Source organism: Gopherus flavomarginatus, chromosome 1 (genome assembly GCF_025201925.1).
Source record: "Gopherus flavomarginatus isolate rGopFla2 chromosome 1, rGopFla2.mat.asm, whole genome shotgun sequence".
In the NCBI taxonomy this organism is placed as follows: domain Eukaryota; kingdom Metazoa; phylum Chordata; order Testudines; family Testudinidae; genus Gopherus; species Gopherus flavomarginatus.
In genome coordinates this window covers 332,467,424-332,488,763 of record NC_066617.1, presented here as the reverse complement: position 1 = coordinate 332,488,763, position 21,340 = coordinate 332,467,424, and the positions used below count along the sequence as shown (strand labels likewise).

At 40.9% G+C, this 21,340-nt stretch overlaps 1 protein-coding gene across 2 annotated transcripts in view; it reads right to left on the bottom strand.

The window, feature by feature from the left end:
• CRYL1 (crystallin lambda 1) overlaps positions 1-21,340 on the bottom strand; it is a 77,845-nt gene that overhangs the window by 24,761 nt on the left and 31,744 nt on the right. For both annotated transcript variants that reach the window (XM_050937312.1, XM_050937313.1), the window contains 2 exons: positions 12,744-12,905; positions 10,924-11,118 (listed from right to left, as the gene is read on the bottom strand). In XM_050937312.1, the coding sequence (XP_050793269.1) occupies positions 10,924-11,118; positions 12,744-12,905 (357 nt within the window). The remainder of the gene's footprint in view (positions 1-10,923; positions 11,119-12,743; positions 12,906-21,340) is intronic.

Genomic DNA, 21,340 nt, shown 5'->3' with positions numbered 1-21,340 from the left:
AAGTATAATACCTATAGTTGATCTATATAAAAATCCCAACAATAGCATGAAGCTTGTTCCTGTGGCAAGCCTGGAAGAGAGGGATGCTTCTGTGTTAACTTCTCATGGAAGGCACTCCTGGTGATAGGTGACCTTGAAAACACAGACACAGGCAGAGACCTGGAGCTTGAAACATACTGACCAAGTATGGCAAAAGCAGGACCACTGTGAATCTGGAGTAAGAGGAGGAAAGTGATACTGAAGTGCTATGGCCACAAATGCTTGTGTGGTCTGAGTGCTGCTGTGACATATAAATTAAAATAGTGTTAGAAAGGGATTTCAGACAGACTTTGAATGGTCTGCGTCTCTTCTGTCAGACACAGCATATTACTAAACATCTCATTCTGGTGGTCTTGCCTCACAGTGGCCGATGGCAATTATCAGATACCCCCTTTAGATCAATTGGTAAAGCTACTGCTTTTGAATCTAAGGCCTACTCTACAGCAGAGAAGATTTGCTGTTAAACCTATAGGGATAAACTCTCCTAGTCTAGATGCAACTTATACCAGCAAACGCTTGCTTTTGCCAGTAGAACGTTATATCAGCTCCCCAAATGAAATAAGCTGTAGTTTTATATATATCTCACACCCTTAAAACTTTTTCCAGTACAATAATGTTGGTTAAGTTTATACCTGGCCCAAGGCTCTCCAGCTCAGATCCTAGCAGAGATAGTCCTCAGCAGACTGAGGAGGCAGCTGTTTGTTTAAAAGGGACAGGTTTAATATTGTTATATGGACCACTAATGTATTCTTCAAGTCGACTCAAGACACTTTCATAAAGACTGGCAGTCTGTCTAGGTACAAGTATGGCCTTCATCATCACAGCATCTGAGCACCTGATAATACTGCCAAGGAACTGCTACAGAACATGGATACGGTGGTACTCCATCAACAACGTATATTTTGCTTATGTATTTCTTCAGCGCTCACCACAACCAAAAGCAAGTCAGTTTAAAAAAAAAGACTCATCTGGACAGGTGGCTAAGTAAAATTATTGTCCCCAGCCACCATAAAAAGTATCCTTAACCTAACATGCTGATTGTTAGTTCATTGACTGCTTTAAACAGGCAAGTGCTCCGCAGGCTGCCAACAGGCTTTCTGGAAAATGTTAAACTTATAGCTCCTTTGGCGCTTCACAATATAACTGGAAATAGGATTTATTCAGTGACAATCATTTTTGTAGATTATGTGCTGTTCCTTTTGGAGTACTACTGTGGCAGAGTCAATCTCTGAGCAACAGAGAAACTTGCATGAAAAAACTAGAACACTGAAACTATAGAAACTGAGTGTGACAAAAACTGTGCCCATTTGTTCCCTCAACAAATGCTTCCAGTCACTAACCATTAAAAACTCTGCTGAAACCTTTGAGCTCTTTGGAACTGGGGAATTTGGATCGTGTGCTGTGGTTCACAACGGGTGGGAAGGGGGCGATGTATTTTCAGGATCTAGGTACCCAAAAGAACAAGAATACCCATTTTTTCCCTTGGAACAAAATTCCCTTTGTGGATGTTTTGCAGCATGTTCCTGAAAAGCAAATCTTACCTAACAATACTAATCTAAGCATATTTCCCTTCCATTGCCCCAAAGCAGAGCAGTATTTAGAAGACTGTGATAAAGCATCCTTCATGCTGAGAAGCATGCTGAGTGGGAGCCGAAAAGAGATTATTAAAAGCAAAATATAATAATACATGCCTGTTCAAAGTTGCCATGTTACTTATGCTTTTGTGGTTAAATATGTAAATTGCTTGTATTAGTATTATAATATTCTTGGATGCAAAACATAAATATTCTTGCTCAGTTGCACATGAGCATGTTGCTGGTGCGTTACTTTTAACTGCTGAATCATAGCGGTAAAATCCCATTTCAGACACACATATTTTACTGCTGGGATAGTTTCATATGAAATATTCCATTAAAACTTAAGTCAAACAGTTTCAAATTGTCTGGATTTTTTAATGGAATATTGTGATGGAGTGTATATACTTCAGAACCATATGAAGAGGAAAGGAGCTAGATCTCTTAATGAACCTTCAAGTGTGTGGCTCATTAAGAGACAACCATAAAGCAGTGTGTTTTAGCAGCAAAGATCTGAACTGTGTTTCACCTTAAGTAGAAGGCCTATGATAGAATGTTCTAAAAAAAAAAAAAAGCAAGGGCTGAAGCTGGGTGGCTACTTTTCTGGGTGCAAAAGGAAGACTTACGGGGTATGTCTTCACTGTACAGTTAGTCTGTGTGAGTGGCATCTGGGTCTCAGCACCTGAGTTAACCTATCCCAAGTATGAGCATTCCCACCACAAAGCTCTATTGGCACAACTGTGTCCTCCCTGTTTCTGCACTCTCACATGTGTGTCTGGGGGCACATCCCAGGAATCTTTTTGCTGAGATACTCCAGGATTCTTTCCCAGTCAATTGCAGGAGAACCCATCTGTCCTTCAGGGGGAACTGTGGGAAGGGCACTGGAGTACTATCAGCACTTGAGTGATTTTTTTGCCTGCATGATCACTCTAAAGTGTGTGTGTTGGGGGGAGGTGTTGCAGCCCAAGTTAAAGTGAAGCTCTGGCTCTAACCCACTGCCCAAACTGGGTAAGCAAGTCCAGGCTTAAAGCACCACCAAACTCAGGTCAGAGATTTCTCTGTGTGTATGGTGTAGGGGGTGGGCTAAAACCCAGGTAAGAAGGCAGATTAATTGTGCAGTGAAGATATACCCATAGAGTCAGATGCTCAACTAGTGTAAGTCAGCATAGCTGTACTGACATTAATAGAGCTCTGCTGATTTATACCATCTGTGGGTTTGGCCCACAGTGTTTATCTAAACCTGCTGAGAAAGGAACCTACGTCTTTATTCTTCCCTGCTACAGAGAGAAAATTTAGAGAGAGTCAGATTTTCAGAAGTGCTTCTACCTGATTTGATACAAACTCTGATGTATATAGGCAAACCCTGAGTTGTGCACAAATATGTGTACATACACACGCCCTACCTACCTTCAGGTGTGGCTATGCCTGTGGAAATCTAATCCATACTGTTCTTCTGAGTTTACTGAGAAGAGAAGGGAATAGCCTATTTGCCATGTCAAGAAAGGAGAAAACACATGGGACTTTTCCCACCATAAGGATAGGAACCTGTTAACTAAGCATTCAAGGTACTTTTTTGAGCATCAGGGAATAAGAAGCTAAATCAAATAGAACTGATCTCTTCTGGAATAAGGACATAGCCCACTATTTCTGGGGTGATGATCATCTTAAACAATGTTCTATGTTAAAAACATGCATCTTTTTATATTTATTTCTGAATTCTCCAAGCAAGTTTTCTATTAACTAGAAGACACTCACCTAACATTTTATAGTCATAACCACTATGTTTAACTACAAGTGCTGAAGCTGTAGAACTTTCTACTTTCTATGTTTTCTAAGTTCATGGTGGATGCCACACTGTAATGTGCTAAGGCAACGGAAATATGTAAATATTGACCCAGACAACAGGTATAAGAAAAATCAAATGTGAATTGAAACATCTGAGGTTTGGAGAAGAGAATTTTGTCTTATTTGTGTGTACATAAAACTCATACGTATTACTGAGAGGTTAAAGTGATGGAAGGCTAGCATTAAAATTGGATCAACAATGCACCTGCTCAAAAGCAATGAAGGTATCACCTCTTTTCTGTGTAATATGCATGTGTTTCAAATATTCAATTTTAACAGGGTATCTAGAATTTTGAGAGATTTAAGAATTCACAACTCAACTAACTGAAATATATCAAGTCTTCAGAGTTTTGCCCACAAAAATCACATGCTTGTTTATTCTAGAAATACCATGGCAGATTCTCAGCTGATATAAACTGACATAGCTCTACTGGATTCAGCTAAGGATCTGCCCCATCATGTTTAGACTTCCCTCTTTGTTGGAGGACCTCAGCAAGATCATTCAAAGGCCTGCATGGTGATATCATAAGAGGATGAAACCTGAGCTGTATCTCGACCTAGCCCTAATTAAGGATTTCAGAAGAGAAGAGGCTTGATATTCCTAATGTGGGAAAACAAGCAGGATATTTTTAAAGGCTATCTTCTACATCATAAATTAGAGGAGAAAGGCATAAACTCTACTTTTGCTTTGCAGTTCACCTTTAAAAGGGATTAGGAAATACACAAAGTAAGAAGTTTTCCCTAGCTTCTCATCCCTTTAAAGCACTGATGAGCTGCTAAAATCTTAACAACCGGTTCCCTATAAAAAGTTCTAATTTAAGGAATGTGCAACAGTATGTATTTTTTGTACCAATAGGGTTACCGTACGTCTGTATTTTCCCGGAATTTTTAAATTTTAAAAATTCTGCCCAGACAGCGATTTAAGAACCTAAAAGCCTGACATCTCCGGGAAAATACAGATGTATGTAAACCCTACCTAAACAAGTTCTTTTTTAAAATGTTGGGCCTGAACCAGAAATGAGCTCCGTTTCACTTTTGTGGGTCGCCACCACTCCCTTGGGGTGTGCTAGGGTGACCAGATGTCCCAATTTTTGGGTCTTTTTCTTATACAGGCTCCTATTACCCCTCACCCCCGTCCCGATTTTTCACACTTGCTGTCTGGTCACCCTAGGGTGTGCACATGTGTGGATCCCAGCTGCTCCCTGCCCCTCCTCATTGAAGCAGTTGTGCAGGGTTACTGCCCTGAGAACTGCAGCGCATCAGTGGACCTGTGGATGGCTGCAGACAGGAGAGTGGGGCAGGGCTTGCTGGAGGCAGGGAGTGTGACACGGGCTGGCTGCAACAGGGGCTGGCTGTGGGCAGGGGCTGGCTGTGGGCACAGGGCAGCTGCGGGCCGGGGCTGGCTGCGGGCGGCTCTGGGCAGGGGGTGCCTGTGGGCAGCTGTGGGCAGGGGGTGGCTGTGGGCAGGTGACGCAGGCAGGGGCTGTGGGCAGGTGGTGCAGGCAGGGGCTGTGGGCGGGGGGTGACTATGGGCAGGTGCTGCAGGCACAGGCTGCGGGCAGGGGCTGCGGGCAGGAGGTGCAGGTTCTCCCACAAGAAGAGTGGCTCGGAGCAGCCTGAGCAGCAGGACGCAGCCGGGAACCCACTGGGCAGCAGCAGGAGCCCCAGAGCCAGATGTCCACGGAGCAGCAGCAGCAACAGGGCCAGGAGACAGCCCACATAGCTCCTGAAGTGCAGCGCAGTGCTCCCCCTGCGGCCGGGAGGAGGAATTACACGCTTCCCGGCCAGAGCCTATCAAAGCTTCCCTGGCAGGGAAGCCAGTTAACAAGAGGTTCTAAAACCGCTTCTAAATTTAACAACCGGTTCCTGCGAACCAATGCAAACCGGCGCCAGCTCACCCCTGCTTTAAAGCAAAGAAACAAAGAAAATGCTAACAGGTTGAATAAGCTGTGTTGTCAGTAATTTATTCATACCATCATCTTCTCTTAATTGTAACCTTGGAATCACTGGACAAAATGATTTTTTTGGCATTAAAACTCACTTCTTTTGTAATCTACTTTTAAATATTCTAAATTTCTCTTTAACCCCTAACATTTATTATACATTGTAGCACTTGATAAGGGACACCATTTGCTTTAGTGTAACATCTCCTACAGCATGATCTATTGTGGGGAAGTAGGACTAGATGTATGCACCTTTCTGAACCAGGCTCTGGAAGGCACAGGGGATGGACCACTGACAACATCCTCAGCTCCAGAGGAATTCTTTTTAGGACAGTATGATTAAAAAAATTCCTGTTTCTCCCTTGCATGCAGTGCATATTTACAGAGGAATAAGATTACTTGTTTAATTATGCACATGTATTTGCATTGTTTCTTTAAGTTTGCTTTAACCATAGCACAATATAAAATGAACAATAATATGTGTCCTGAACTAAATCTTCTCCTACTTGCCATTTTGCAATTCTGTAGAGAGCAAAATAGTGAGGATTACCTCCTTCAAATCACATGCAAGATAAATCACCAAATTAAAGTCAAGTGCTAAAGATCAGAACAGGGCCTTAAGCTTAAGATATTTGATGGATCTGGAACATACAGCAGAACCTCAGTGTTCCGAACACCTCAGGAATGGAGGTTGTTCATATCTCTGAAATGTTCGTAATTCTCAACAAAACATTATGGTTGTTCTTTCAAAAGAAAAATGCTGCTTTTCACCATCTTAATTTAAATGAAACAAGCATAGAAACGGTTTCCTTACCCTGTCAAATCTTTTTTTTTTAAATCTCTCTTTATTTTATAGTAGTTTATGTTTAACACAGTACTGTACTTAGTTTGGGGGGTTTTTTGTCTCTGCTTCTGCCTGATTGCATGTTTCCAGTTCCAAATGAGGTGTGTGGTTAACCAGTCAGTTTGTAACTCTGGTGTTCGTAACTCTGAGGTTCTACTGTATGTTCATTTCTCCTCTAAGCTTTTGTGATACTTCTGAGCTGAATTCTGCACGTACACCTTGGTCCTGGAAAGTCTTATGCATGTGACCGTGTATTTTCTGCAGATGTGTAAGAGTTTGCAGGAACAGAACCAAGGTTACACTGGAGTCCTTTCACTGATATCAGTAGGATTGCTCCTATATAACTGAACAGAATTTGGCTGTGTAACATAAAAGTGCCACAAATGAGTTCATGCTAAGTAATGGTCACCACTGAAAAATAGCATAAAGTGAGAGAAACTGCATCAAATTTAAACAAGTTAAATAACCGTATAGTTTTTAAATGATAGCTCTTAAATCAGATTTCACTTTCAAGGATGCGTTGTATCTCTACCAGCACATTTCCATCAACAACACTTTATGGGCTAAATTATGGAACCCCCTGCCAGGGTGAAGTGGATGAGGAGAGGTCACAGGATGCACCCAGATTCTAAACACAACATGCCCTTAAGCACTAGCCTGTTTGACCAGCCAGCATGCCCAGTGATGCCCTTTGCCCCCAAGCAGGAGTGACCACTGCCTTACCTTGTTCGCACACCTGCTGGAGTTAAGCAGCAAGTTGTGTGAGCACACAATATTTCTTTACAAAGAGCAGTAATATTGCCAACTCCAAGAGTTCAAAAAATCAAGCCATTGGCATAATATATGTTTATATATTTGGGGGTTCTTTTAACTTGTTTTTGAACCTTTAGAGTTCACATTTTCAAGATTTTTCTCCTCATCCATGAGGGCTACAAAGTGACTTTTTTTTTTTTAATGGAAGCTGAGATTCTCACATAGCAACATGACTCCAAGAGCTGGGTCATTTAGAAAAATACCAAGAATGGCAGGACATGCAATAAAATTGCAAAAGCTGGCAAGAAAGTAGTAGGCAAAGCTAGGAATCACAATGTCCCAATAATACTTGAGTTATTCTATTTGTATAATCTTACAGAACATAAATTTAGCCATCAAGTGGTTAAAGGTTACAACCATAATTGTCTGAAATATAATTATGTTATAGGAGAACAGAATGGCAGGGGCCAGGGATGTGCAACTTGGAGGTTTGGGTAAAACCTAAGCAAGCAAGTTGCATGCCTCTTTGTCAGCACTATCTCTTCAGTGGTCAAAGTTCAACTCTAATTAAAAACAGCCTAGAGAATGCAAAAATGTAAGTCAACATTTTAACAATAAACTAGGAACTTTCAAGTTCTTAATACTTTAAGGTCAGTATTTTGTCAAATACGGCCAAAACTTTCAGAGTTAGGCACCTAAATCCATCTTTAGGCACAAAGTTGGAGGCCTGATTTTCTGAAATTCTGGACACCCATAATTTATAGCGAATTCAAAGGGGATTGGCATTCTTACCATCTTTTGTAATCAGGCCACTTATTTTGGTGGCTAAATATACTTATTGTAGACACCCAACTTTAGACACCTAAATCTGAAATTTTTGGCCATACATACACAATGCCACGAACAATTAAAGTCCAAGTATCATTATTTCACAGAAACCAGAATTTTGGATATTGAGTGTAGCGAGCAAAAGGTTGCAGCTGTGGGAGCAACATGTGCATAAAAAGTGCACGCTTGCCTACAATACCCTATATTTGCATGCACAGCCCAATGTGCTTTACTACTGATTTGCATGTGCAGAAATTTACTTTGGGACCACAAAAGAGTATTTGCACTCACAATTACAGATTTTGTGGGAGAAAAAGGTAGTGTGTACTTTTCTGGGTGTACCAACAACTAAAAAATTAGCCATCCTAGAGGAATCCTTCAAAAATGGTTCACACATGCTTAAGCAAAAGCTCATTTAACATACCCCAACTCTCAGTTCAGTTTTGTCCTGACTGCTGCAAAGAACTTCCAGCATAAAGTAATCAAGCTCTAGGGGGGGATGCAGTTCTTTAAAAATTATCTTTCAAAATACTTTAAAATTGTGCATCATTAAATGTAATTTTAAATAGGGAGCATTCAAGTATTACCCAACTCCAGGGTTTTGATGTGATGCTTATGTTACTGGAGACATGGGGTGGGAGGGATTCATTAGCTTTTCAAGAGCTGTTGGAAGCATCTGGAATAAAAATAGCTCAGAACTATGGACTCTATATTTTTTATCAAAACTTCAAAATACAGAGGAAAGTCCATTAAAGCATAGTCCCTGAGGGAGCCAGACGCTCTCCTGCCCCTCTGAGCACATCCTCTTCCTCCTGAGTCTCTTCAAAGGCTCTACATCTCCTTCCACGTTAATTCCACAAATTCCAGTTGCTCACCGTGAAGGCTCTACATACCACCGCTTTTCCTACATTTTCCTCTTGCACCACTCCGTCATTCAGGATTTATGTTGTGCTATTTCTGCTTCCCTTTATGTCCTCTTTGCATCCTCTAGCACCTCTGTGATTTCTCTAACTTCTCCTCTCCACTTGCATTAACATCCTCAATCTCATTTGCCATGCAGCTTCCAGCTCCTTCCTCCAAATTCCTCCTCAAAGCTCACCTCTTAATGGACTGATGGATGGGAACTGATAAAGTATAAATAAAACAGATCCATCCACTAACCACAGAGGATGAGATGACAGACTAAGGATTTGTCAACATCTATTTAAGGTCCACAATACACCTGCCCTGCACGTAAAAATGCTGGAGAATCAGGCCAGGGCAAGGCATTTGCAGGTATATAGGTTTTTGGTGGGAGGGGATTTGTCTGTGTCTTAGGTACGTAAAGGAAAGGTACATATCACCAAGGTACCCAAGCACTTATTAATCTACATTGTTCATTAATTGTGTGGACACCAGTAATACAAGCATCTCTATATAGAGAAGAACTATACAATTATACAACAATGTCAGTGGGGTCTGATCCAAGTGCAGAAATTATGACAAGTATAATGGCAGACAAAAGTGAGACGAGGTGCTGAGAGTAGAAAAATACAAGCATGATTAACATATGCCATAGTAAGGTCCTTAACTTTCCAAACCTCAGCCTCACTTGAGACAATTAGCTACTGGAGAGAGTACAAAGCTGCAGGCATTATACACTCACTTATGAGGCTGCTGGAAAAAGTGAAGGCTGATAGTTTCCCTGAGGGCTTTGATAATGAAATTCAGGAAAAATAACCAAAAATATACCTTAAACTCTTCCAGAACATAGGGAACACATGAACCAAAGACTCCAAAATGGCCCCATTAACTTCTGTCCTTAGAAACTTGAGTGCAGCCTGACATTTGTTGATGAGTGTTCTGTTCCTGGAGGTTAAACTATCAACGATTTAAACACTTCACTACATTTCACTCTCTTTTGATTTGAGACAGAGTAATTGTCTTGTTATCCCACTTAATACAAATGGAGGACAACTTAAAACTAATATATCTGAGGGGAATCTATATCATAATACATGGCAATTAGAATCATAGCATTATTACACTTTCTTCAACTAAAAACATGGAAATATCCTATACTTCAGAACTTCAAGCACCATTTTGTTCACTATTTGAACTTATTTGTCAGTATTATTTGGTTATAAAAAGCAATTCCCATTATATATTCAAGGTCAGTCAATACTCCACAACATAGTATAAACTGGACACAGCCTTCTTATTCACTTCCTGATCTAAACTGTTAGTGTTCCTGTGGGACTATGAACAGAGGCTGTCCACCAGTCACGGGTGAACTGAAATAGAAATATAAAATTTGTAAAACGCTTCAGGATCCTTCAGGACGTGTGGTAGATAAACATCTAGTTATTATTACTCTAATTATGATGACGTACAAACTTGAGATTCCTGTGCTTTTTTATTTTTAAACAGCTTGAGAAATCAGAATGTTCTTCAAGAAAAAAAACTGGCCTTGTTCAAAACACAATTTAATCTGCCACTGTAATAGTGGGTGCACTACTCATCTCCTCCTGCTGAAAGGTACTTTGTGGCATAGAACCTGTAGCTGTGGGAAAAGTTGCAGTGTCACAAACAGATGATTATGAACTAAAAGTCTGAATGGGAAGGAGGTGGAGAAATCTGTCTTTAAATACCAGTATCAAATAGCTACCTGAGAGATGAATTCCTGAAAGGTAAATGGATTTCTATTTAAAATATTATTTTCATTATCCTTTCACTAAGCGCAAAAAGTATGCCAACAACATTCTGAAAGCAGCAGAAAATGAAAAGAGACAACCTGAAAATCAATATTGTGGTTTCTGACCCTTTAACCTTGCTCTTCTGGCTATGTTGAAAATGACCATATTTTGGAACAGTTCTAGTGTTTCTCATTTTGCTATCATTTAGCTTTTCTTCCTCTGTCTTCAGTATGTAATAGCATCAAAACTTCTATTTTTTGTAAAATTTACATACCTGTCTTTATTTTTATGAAATCTAAGGGGCTGAACGTTTAATAATGATGAAGACAGAAAGCTAAAGGAAATTTAAATACTACAATATTCTTTGTTTGTTGTGCCTATAAAACTAGTAGTGTATGTAAAGAAAATGAAGTTACACGTACACCCACAAGTCTCCATGCCTCACTAATAACAGCATACTGGAGACGGTTCAGAACAAACCCATCTATCTCTTTGGTTAATTTGACGGGTGACTGTCCAATCTTCTTCATCAGGGCATAGGTTTTATCCACTGTAGAAGGCTCTGTTTCTGGATGGGGAACCAGTTCAACCAGCGGCACATAATAGGGAGGATTTACCTTGACAAGGACCAACAACAAAAAAATTGTATTAATTAACATTGTTACATTGAACTAATACAATTTAAAGCCTATTTCTGCTCGTACAACTTTATAACAGAATGGGCGTTTTCCAATAACCAGGATGGGCCTGATTTTCAGAAGGACAGGGCAGTCACAAAGCCAGTTCACAAGAATGGCCTGCACTCAACATATCAGAAAATCAGGCTGGGGGGCCAAATCCACCCACAGTTTTAACTCCACAGAAGTCAATGGAGTTACACCAAGCATGAGTTCACTCCAATATTATCAGTATACTTTATGCTAATTCAATTCATTCATTCATTTCTAATTTTCAAAACCGTTTGTTATTCAGATGCTGATTATAAATAACATATCTCTTTTCAAGACAGCATCTCAAAGGAAAGATTTTCTGCAATAATTTTGCTGTTGTCATAAGTGAACTACACTTCCAAGCAGTCTACACAACTTCTTTCAAGATTCATTTATTTTACTTACTAATTTATATTGACCTGCCCCTCTAACATACTCTGGGTGCATTAGTGAATGTCACATGAAACACTATTCCAAGAAAGCTACAAAACAGAGTGCCTCCAAAAACTATACCCATTCATTTAACAAAAGAGAAACCTCTCCCAGCCATATCCCAGTCCCAAGCAGCATTTCTCACCACAGTCAAGAACTTCATTATGTAAACATTAAGGAATAATTAAATAAATAGTTCATTAAAGTCCTGGAATTCTGAAAGAAAGTCCTATAAACAGCTTGAAATTGTACCCACGTTCCTTTCCAGCACTCCATGGAGCCATAGGACAACTGGCACCCTTGTGAGTTTCAGCAGACAGTTCAAGGACTGCATGGACATGGACACATTTCTGTCAGTGGCTGGTCCTCAAGCCCTGCTCTCAAGTTCTTATACGTGCAGCTCTCATGAACAATAGTATTGTCCAGCAAGAGCACCCGAAATGCTATAAATGGCCACTATACATAGTATTTGCATACACTGGATTGTAACAAAGCACGAGTGCTGCCCCCAACCCCTACTGCAATTGTAATCCCATTCACTTTTCCTCAGCTGTGCTCATCTAAGTGCAGACTTTGGTGAGCAATGTGCACCTTTCTCCAAATTATCCATCTATGGTTCTTGTATAGCCCTCATTACCACAGCACCTGAGCACCTCACAGGCCAACATTAGGAAAATACAGTTATCCCCATTTTACAAAGGGGGAAATTGAGGCACAGAGAGACTAAGTGATTTGCCCAAGATCACACAGAAGGATTGTGACCAAGTATGGGCTTGAACTCAGGTCTCTCATATTCTATGACTAGTGCTCAGACCGATGGACCATCCTTCTTGTTATGCAGAAGCCTTTCTACACAGATCCTGAGCTAACAGGGGGCCTGATTTTCAGGTACCTGAATCTCCCGCTGACTTCAGCTCGAGTTGTGAACCCTCTACACTTCTGAAAGTCCGGTCCTGAGCACTCAGCATTAGCCCTTGGGCACTCTAGGCTTCTTTCAGGAGCACTCAGCAGCCTGCAGGATACCTCTCTGGTATTAAAACTCAGATTAAACATGTAGGATTAAACATAAAGCAATTAACAGAGTCTGTTGGAGTACTTACAGGATGTGACACAATACACTGCTTCACATGCTTAAGGCCAGTGAACAACTTAGTAGGCAAAAGCGTGGAAGTTGAGCTGCTTAGGATAACATCATTATTGACAATAAGATCTAACTGACCAAAAATCTTCTTTTTTAATTCTAGTTTCTCTGGCGTGCATTCCTGGAATAAAAAGTAGTAATAATAGCATTAGAAATCCTCCTGTTAATACTAGTTATCAATACATTTATTTATTTTTCCGACATATATACTGAAGCTTCCAAAGAGATCTAGGCACTCAGGCAAAGAAACAACCTAAAATACATATGCAAACAGATTTAGATGTACCTGCCAGCCATAATACTCTTCTCAGATCAACTCATCCATTTAGAACAGGCGTACATGAGGAAATTGACAAGCATAGCTATAATGAAATAATTTTTTTGCTAGGGATAGGCCAATATAACTTCCCCATGTTGATGCTCTATTCTCGAATAAAAGGGACTTTATTTCAGAACAATTGCTATTCTTTAGTATAATTCTGCTATAGCAATGCTGGTCGATCTGCCTATGTAAGCAAGCCGTAAGTGAGCAGATACGCATTGCAGTGTACCTTAAAAGGTAGACAAACTCAGGATCTGTAGGACCAAGAGGGACAAAGCAAGTTTCAAAGATCAGGACCCTGCACTGGAAATGTCTGCCAGTGGCCCTGAGACATACAAAGCTAGGGATTGATATCTGAAGTGCCCTCGATGACTTCATCTGTGAAGGAGAGAAGAGGTCTCCAAACCTTAATGGGCACTGTAGGTCAAAATATTCAAAATAACCAGCTGGAAGTCAATGCAGTCTGTGGAGCACATGTATGAATCTTTACTAAGCGGGTGGACAGCCATGTTCTAAACTGACTGAAGTTTTTAAACAGTCTCCCAGTGCAACCCTATGCAGAGCATGCTACAGGAAGCCAATCTTGAAGTAATAAAGGCACGGAGGATAACTATGGTGGAGTCCATATCCAAGAGCAAAAGCTGCTACCTCTTTGCCAAGTGAAGATGGCAAAAAATAAAAACAAACAAAAAACACATACAACTCTTTTCTACAGGCTATGATTACTCTCTGGACACCCAACAGTAAGCAAGGTTCAACTACGATCCAAATTCAAATGTGAATTTCTGTAACAAAAGGCAGGTCTATCGCCTCAATAAAAGGGCAGATAACATTTCCATCCTCTCCTGGGGTCAGCGCCCCAAACCACCCATCACCATTACTCCCCCGTGTTACATTATGGGAAGAGATGAGGGAGGAGGCTTACATTTGGTTTATATAACTTCAGACAGACTTTCTGTGGATGTTTTGGGGTAAGGAATTCCATCAGACTGAATACAAATAGGTAAAAAATCTTTTTTTTTTTAAATCAGTTTGTGTGGAATTTTATTAAGCTTTAAGTCATAAAATGTCCATGACTCAGGAAGGATAAGTGAGGTCATTTAAGAACAGTAGATAGAGTCCATTGTAATAAATTCCATTATCAAAACAAAATGATACTCTGCTTGTAATTCCTGGATCAGTTAAGCTAGCAAGATGGTTAAATTTAAATCGTTTCTTCTAGCAAAGCCACAGATGAAAAGAACTCTGCAGATACTATTCACACTAATAAAAGAGTTGCACTGAATTGCTTTATTGTGAGAATTTATTGTGAGACTCTCTACCTGAAATACTATGCCTTCTTTCAGATCAGATGATAATCAAAAGGGGAAAGCTCAGAACTGTAGGAAACCCAAACCAGCTATGATTATGTAAGGGTTCTGAATGGAACATTTGCTTCAAGTTTCTTGTATAGTGACACAATTGTATTCAATTTGTTCGACCAGTGGAATAAAGTTTCTGTCCTTGTGAAGCTTGGAATTATTTTTTTAATCAGGGATACTGACTCCCTGAAGAACAGAGAGAAAATTAAGACCTAAAAAACCTATTAATCTGGAACTTCACTTGCTGTCAATTAGAAAACTTGGAGAAGCCTGTAGCTATTCTGTTTACCCTGAGAAAAAGGAGATCAAATTATAGGTAGTTAAAATACAGTACTAAGCCTCTCATTTGCTCTCTAGAATAATCAGTGCAATCCATCTGAATGCATTTTAAGTGACACTGTATATACCTGTGCCTCCCCCCCACACACATTTTTTGAGACTATCATACTTCTCTTTTGCTGCAAACAGTATGTCCTTATTCCAAGTCTCTAATGCCCTAATAAGGTTACTACAACCCAACTTTCAACTTAATTAAACCTTACAACAAACATATTTTGTAACAGCCTGACGAGAACATGCCATTTTGTTGGCTTTCAATAACAATGCCCTGGAGAGGCTGCACTGTACAGAAGTTTAATACCTTTTAGAGTTAAACCAATTTCCAAACAGTGCAACCTTTCCAGTGAATCTAAAACCTCTCTGTGAATCTAATATATAAATTCAAACAATTCAGAGTAAATACATGTCCAAGCTGGAAACATTGACTCCATCTGCCAATTAAGAGCCTGATCCTGAGAGATCTGGCAACTCTAAAAGGGTAGCTGTACACTAGAATTTTTTACCTCAAGTTAATTTATTGCTATGCCTCAGCCTTGGGTAAAGTACAAATGTTTGTAACCCAGAACAAAAGGCCTCTAAAAACTTAGGTACCTCCAGTTAATTGGCAATCAATTAACCTGAGGTCAGAAAGTCTAGTGCAGACAAACCCAAAGACTTCAATGTAGACAATTATCTTGCACAACTTTGCTACATTGTGCATTCAACGAACCTTTTAAAAGCCTGCTCCAGCCTTCATAACCTTAACATACTGTACCTGCCAAAAGCAAATTCATAGGTATTATGTCAATGTCTGGTACTCTATAACACAGTGATTCTCAAACTTTTGTACTGGTGACCCCTTTCACACAGCAAGCCTCTGAGTGTGACCCCCTCCTATAAATTAAAAACACTTTTAAATATATTTAACACCATTATAAATACTGAATGCAAAGCGGGGTCTGGGGTGGGGGCTGACACCTCACAAACCTCTGAGGGATCCTGACCCCCTGTGTGAGAACTCTTGCTATAACAGCTAGAGGTGTTTATTATTATTATTGATTCAATCTTTTGATACTAGATCAATTCTTTGTAAGACAGAGCAATCAGGACATTCTTCTAGATTTTCATTTTTATTCAAAACTACTAAACATAGTTGTTTCAAAAACTCAGTCAGTGGGTTTTTTTTTTTGTGTGTGGTTAAGTCCTAATGTTAATATACAGTAATGCATGACCATCTGCTAAAATAAATGTTTCATGTCTTTTACAATATTTATGGGCCACTTTCATTATAGATTGTCATGTTTAAATGTGCATGCCTATTCCAACGTTGCTGTTTCCGCCATGTGCATGCAAGTAATTATTGTTTAGTATTTGTATTGCAGTATCATCTCATGACCCCACTCAGGGACCAGGGCTCCATTCTTATAGACACTGAACACATATATAACAAGAAGTCCCTGCCCCAAAGGGCTGCAGTCTTGGCCTTGATCCTGCAGTGGTGCTCTGCATGGGCAAAGGGGACTGACCCCATAGATCTCATTGCAGGATTGTGGCTACAGTAATCCTAAACACAATTTTCACTATTGGCTTGTCTGTACAGTTGGGTAATGTGCCCTGTGGGGGTGTGATTTCTAAAGCGCACTAATGAGTTGCACATTAATTGACCTGTGAGGACTCTGCCAGTGTGCATTCAAGGTTCCCCCACCTGCTTTCAGAAGCATGTTAGGGAACCTTCAGTGTGCACCCACAGCGTCTACACTGACCAATTAATGCACAATATATTAGTGTGCTTTAGAAATCACATCTCACAGTGCACATTGCTGCCCTATTTTTCTCTTGGATGGGATTGAGCAACTCTTATGTAATGGAGAGTCTCAGTTTCTAGCCTCAAAGAGCTGATTGTCTTTTCTTAATGAAAAACCAAGGGGGAAAAACCTCTGAAAGGAAAAGCACAAATCAACATTGCCAGGGGCATAATGGCACCTGAAGTCTTCCCTTAACCACTACCTCATTCTTCTGCTTTTCAGCATATAAAGCCTGATTTCAAGAAATGCTGAGCACTCAGAGATGCTCACATTAACTTTCACTGGAGTGGTGGGTGCTCAGGGCTTTTAAAAATCAAGCCCGTAATGTCTTTCCTGTGGCTATGGGAGTAACTGCTGAACCAAGGAAGCTGTGACAAAGAAATCCTGATCACTTTCTGATGATTACAAAGTGTAGTCTGGTTATGTGAAGTTAGATCGAGGTTTCTCAACACTACAGATCCTGGCAAGATGATTTCTCATACATATACACCTTACAGCAGATCATTAATCTGTCTGTCTGTCTACTGCAGCACTATCGTGACAGAAGCCATGTCCAGTCTAGCCCTCTGCTAGTGGGACAGTTGTTGAGATGCAGCAGTGAATGGAAGGATTAAAACACAAGAAGAAACCTTATGGTTCTGAGACAGACTCAATAAACCCCATTAGGAAAATAAAGTGACATCACTTTTTCCCAAATACTTTCATCTTCTTTCATAGATAAAATCCACTCAGAAAAACAGTGTGAAAAGATAAACAGAGAATTCAATTCATAGTTATTGCTTTATCATCCAACTACTGAAATAGTTAAAAAAGCCACCTGGATTTAAAAACAAAAGGCCTGATAAGTGTCAGCCTACATAAAGAATATGGAGGTAGCTTATCAGCATATTGATAGGCACCACCAAATATTTGGAAAAGATATTTGGAAATTTAGTCAAGAATCCCTTGAAATTCTCTCATTGTGTCACTCAGCTAAAAAGCTGGTGGCCATAGTTAGTTAAACACTGGAATAGATTGCCTAGGGAAGTTGTGGAATCTCCATCTCTGGAGATATTTAAGAGTAGGTTAGATATATGTCTATTAGGGATGGTCTAGACAGTATTTGGTCCTGCCATGAGGGCAGGGGACTGGACTCGATGACCTCTCGAGGTCCCTTCCAGTCCTAGAGTCTATGAGTCTATGAGTTAAAGATAATTTTGGAAAACTGCAGCATATCTTTACTAGAAAAGTGACTCCTGTAGAAAGCCAGCCACTTTGGAAAGAAATAATGTGCACACTCCAAAGTTACTGCCAAGAAACAGTCCAAGCTTAGCTCTATGCAAATTGAACATTATAACTTATGAGCAAATTATGGTTTTCTTTCAAAATTTGCATTTAAGATTTTTTGGGGGGGATGCGGGGGAGAGAAGTATATCTCCAAGTGTCAGTGGCAGTACAGAAGTACATCCATATTTTGACTAGCCCCTCCAGTAGGAAGGATGCATGTGTAAGAGCTGAGATGCATGATGAGATAAACTGCAAAATCCATGCATTCATTATCATGTGGGTCAGAAAGGTACTGACAAAAGTGGATTCAACAGTACAACAAACAGATGGTAGTACATATGTAGAATCCCCTCTTTGTACACACAGTTTCATACATTCCAGTGAGGAAAACGAGATCCATACAACCAAGCTATGGAGTTCTGATTAGTCAATGTGCTTACTAGAAAACGGGAGAATAAGCAGAAATGTGGCTAGGCTGCATATCAGGAAACAGGATGTTCACTGAAACAGAAACTATAATTCTGCAGCTGCTGAGCAGTGCACAGGTTAAGCTCAGCATGAGTCCACCAGAATGCTGAAGAGGTGTAGTCTATGATCAAAGCCACAAGCACAGAGATTTGTGTCTGTATGGCACCGGTGACCTGTATGATCAGTCATAATAGGTGAAACACACAACAGCAGACCAGTGAAACTGCAAGGTACAATAAGACCAGAGGTGAAAGTAAGCCAGTTCGGGCTGGTACGGAGTACCAGTAAAAAAAGGTGCAGCAGCATACCAGCAGATAAGTGGAGCATTCAGTACTGGCTTACTTTCACCTCTTCTGGCTGCATAAAAAACAGTTTAAACTCAAAGCTAACAAAAGCTTGGAAAGGAAAAACTCACTGTCACACTGGATTCTCTCCTCCCAGACAGGCTGCCAACGTGGCTAGGCTCTGCGTTCCCCTGACCCCTCGCACTCAGCAGGTGCTGCAACGGCTCCCCTCTAGCTTGCAGCAGGGAGCAGGGGGACTGGAGGAGAGAAACCAATGGGACCGTGACTTTTTCCCTTCCACTGGCTTTTATTAGCTCTGGATTTAAGCTGTGCAGCCAAATGCCTATTCTATTCTGCCCCTGCCTTGGTCTCACCACCCCCCAGAGCAAATAACGGTGAGTGAAATTAACAAGGATGCCAGAAATGTTCCCTAAGCCCGCCAGTTGAACCAGGGAGCGAACAGGTGAGTTTAAACTGTTCCTATGCAGGCAGCAGGCATCCTGGGCAGGCTTCTCCCTCGGCCAGTCCCCCGGCTCCCTGCTGCAAGCTAGAGGGGAGCTGCTGCTGCCCCTGCTGAGTGCCAGGTTCGGGGGAGGGGAAGCAGGAGCCTAGCCCTGTGGGCAGCCTGGCTGGAGAAAGAAGAAGGGAAACCAATGTGACAGTGAGTTTTCCCTTTCCACTGGATTTTATTAGCTCTGGATTTAAGATGTGCAGTTAAATGCCTATTGTATTCTGCCCCTGCCTTGGTCTCACCTCCCACCCCCCCAACAACTGTGAGTGAAATTAACAAGGATGTCATAAATGGCCCCTAATCCCACAGAGTGAACAGCTGAGTTCAAACTGTTCCTATGAAGGCAGCAGGTGTCCTGGGGAGGCTTCTCCTTCAGCCAGTCCCCCTGCTACAAGCTAGAGGGGAACCACTGCAGCCCTTGCTGAGTGCGGGGGTTGGGGGAACACAGAGCCAAGCCACATCGGCAGCCTGACTGGAGGAGGAGAGAGGACAAGGAGAAAAATGTGACAGTGAGTTTTTACTTTTTAGGCTTATTCCAATATTAAAGTTTTCTTACAGACAGTACTAGTAGTAGTAACTTTATTTTGTATATCAAAGTCATGCAATGGGAGGTATGAAGTATGTAGGAGAGGTGGATTGCTTGTCTCTGGATTGAACCAGTAAGAAATGTAACTCACTTTCACCCTGGCTCCGCCCCTTCTGCCTGAGGCCCCGCCCTTCCGGAGCAGAGTGAGCCCCGTACTGGTAAGACCTGTATTTTACTGTCTCCCATGAATAAGGCTAACAAAAGGTGTGATTCAGTGCCCCCTGAAACTAATGAAGAGGCTCTTCACTGACTTCAATGGGCTTTGAATGAGTCCCAAGGCAACACACAGTGGACATGCATACTGGGTAAATGAATAAAGGTAAACTGTGGTAAACCTGGTATATTCATTTTGAGGGTGGTATGATCACCCAAAACTCATATTCCCCACAAAGCTGTTTCACGTCAGAAAGTTTTACATGTAGTTTACTGATCTTGTCTGAAGAAGGTTTAAGTAAAATAGTTTTAAAATATTAGGTCATCCAACCTCAAAGTCTTTTACTTATGATTCTTAGTTCTGCTAGCTCAGGCCTCTGCTGTAGATTGGGACCTATATCATACTTTTCTTCTAGAAGTCCAAAAATGAAAATCAAGAGCTAGAGAACTGGCGGCCATTTTCTTGCCTTCTATATCACATCCTGATGTGCAGTCTTCTCAATGAACAATAATTATCTGCCTGAAGCTAGCAATTCACAAATTGAAATCCTAGAATTTTAAGAAGAGTATTAATACGCCAGTGTCTATTGTCTACACACACAAAAACTTAAATGGTTCGTGTATAAGAAGGATTACAAAATGAAAGTTAGTGGTACATTTAGACTGCAGTTCTGTTTTGCTATTTGTTGTTATTACAGCCAAGATGAAAGCACCAATTTTGTTTCCAATCCTATGATTACCGTTATATGGGTCCATTCCTTTTGCAAAAAATATCATGAATAAAACTAGAAAAAAATGTATATTCTTGGAAAATGTATTGTTGGTAAATGCAGTTTTGCCATTCTAATAAACGGTTAAATGATGGATACACCAAAATATATCTAATAACTTAAATAAAGAGAAGAGCACTTCCAAAGATTTACACTTACTTAACAAATCAGTTAAAACTTTCAGCATTGTGAAAATGGGAATACCTTCAAATTTTTCCACTGATACACTTTTGGGATGGTTTTGTTTTTAATTTAAAAATTGCAGATAAACTTATTTGCATGCATTTTATTAAATCTCCAGGACGTAGAAGATAGTTCAGTGATTTATTTAAATCAGGGGTGGCCAACCAGTGGCTCCCGAGCCACATGCGGCACTTCAGAAGTTACTATGAGGCTCCTTGTATAGGCACCGACACCAGGGCTGGAGCTACAGGCACCAAGTTTCCAATGTACCGGGGGGTGCTCACTGCTCAACCCCTGGCTCTGCCACAGACCCTGCCCCCACTCTGCCCCCTCCCGAGCCTGCCGCGCCCGCACTCCTCCCCCTCCCTCCCTCAAAGCCTCCTGTATGCCACAAGACAGCTAATGGGAGGTGCGGGGAGGGAGGGGGAGGCACTGATTGGCGGGGCTGCCATGGGCAGGAGGCGCTAGAAGCGGGGGGAAGAGCTGATGGGGGGCTGCTAACATATTACTGTGGCTCTTTGGCAACGTA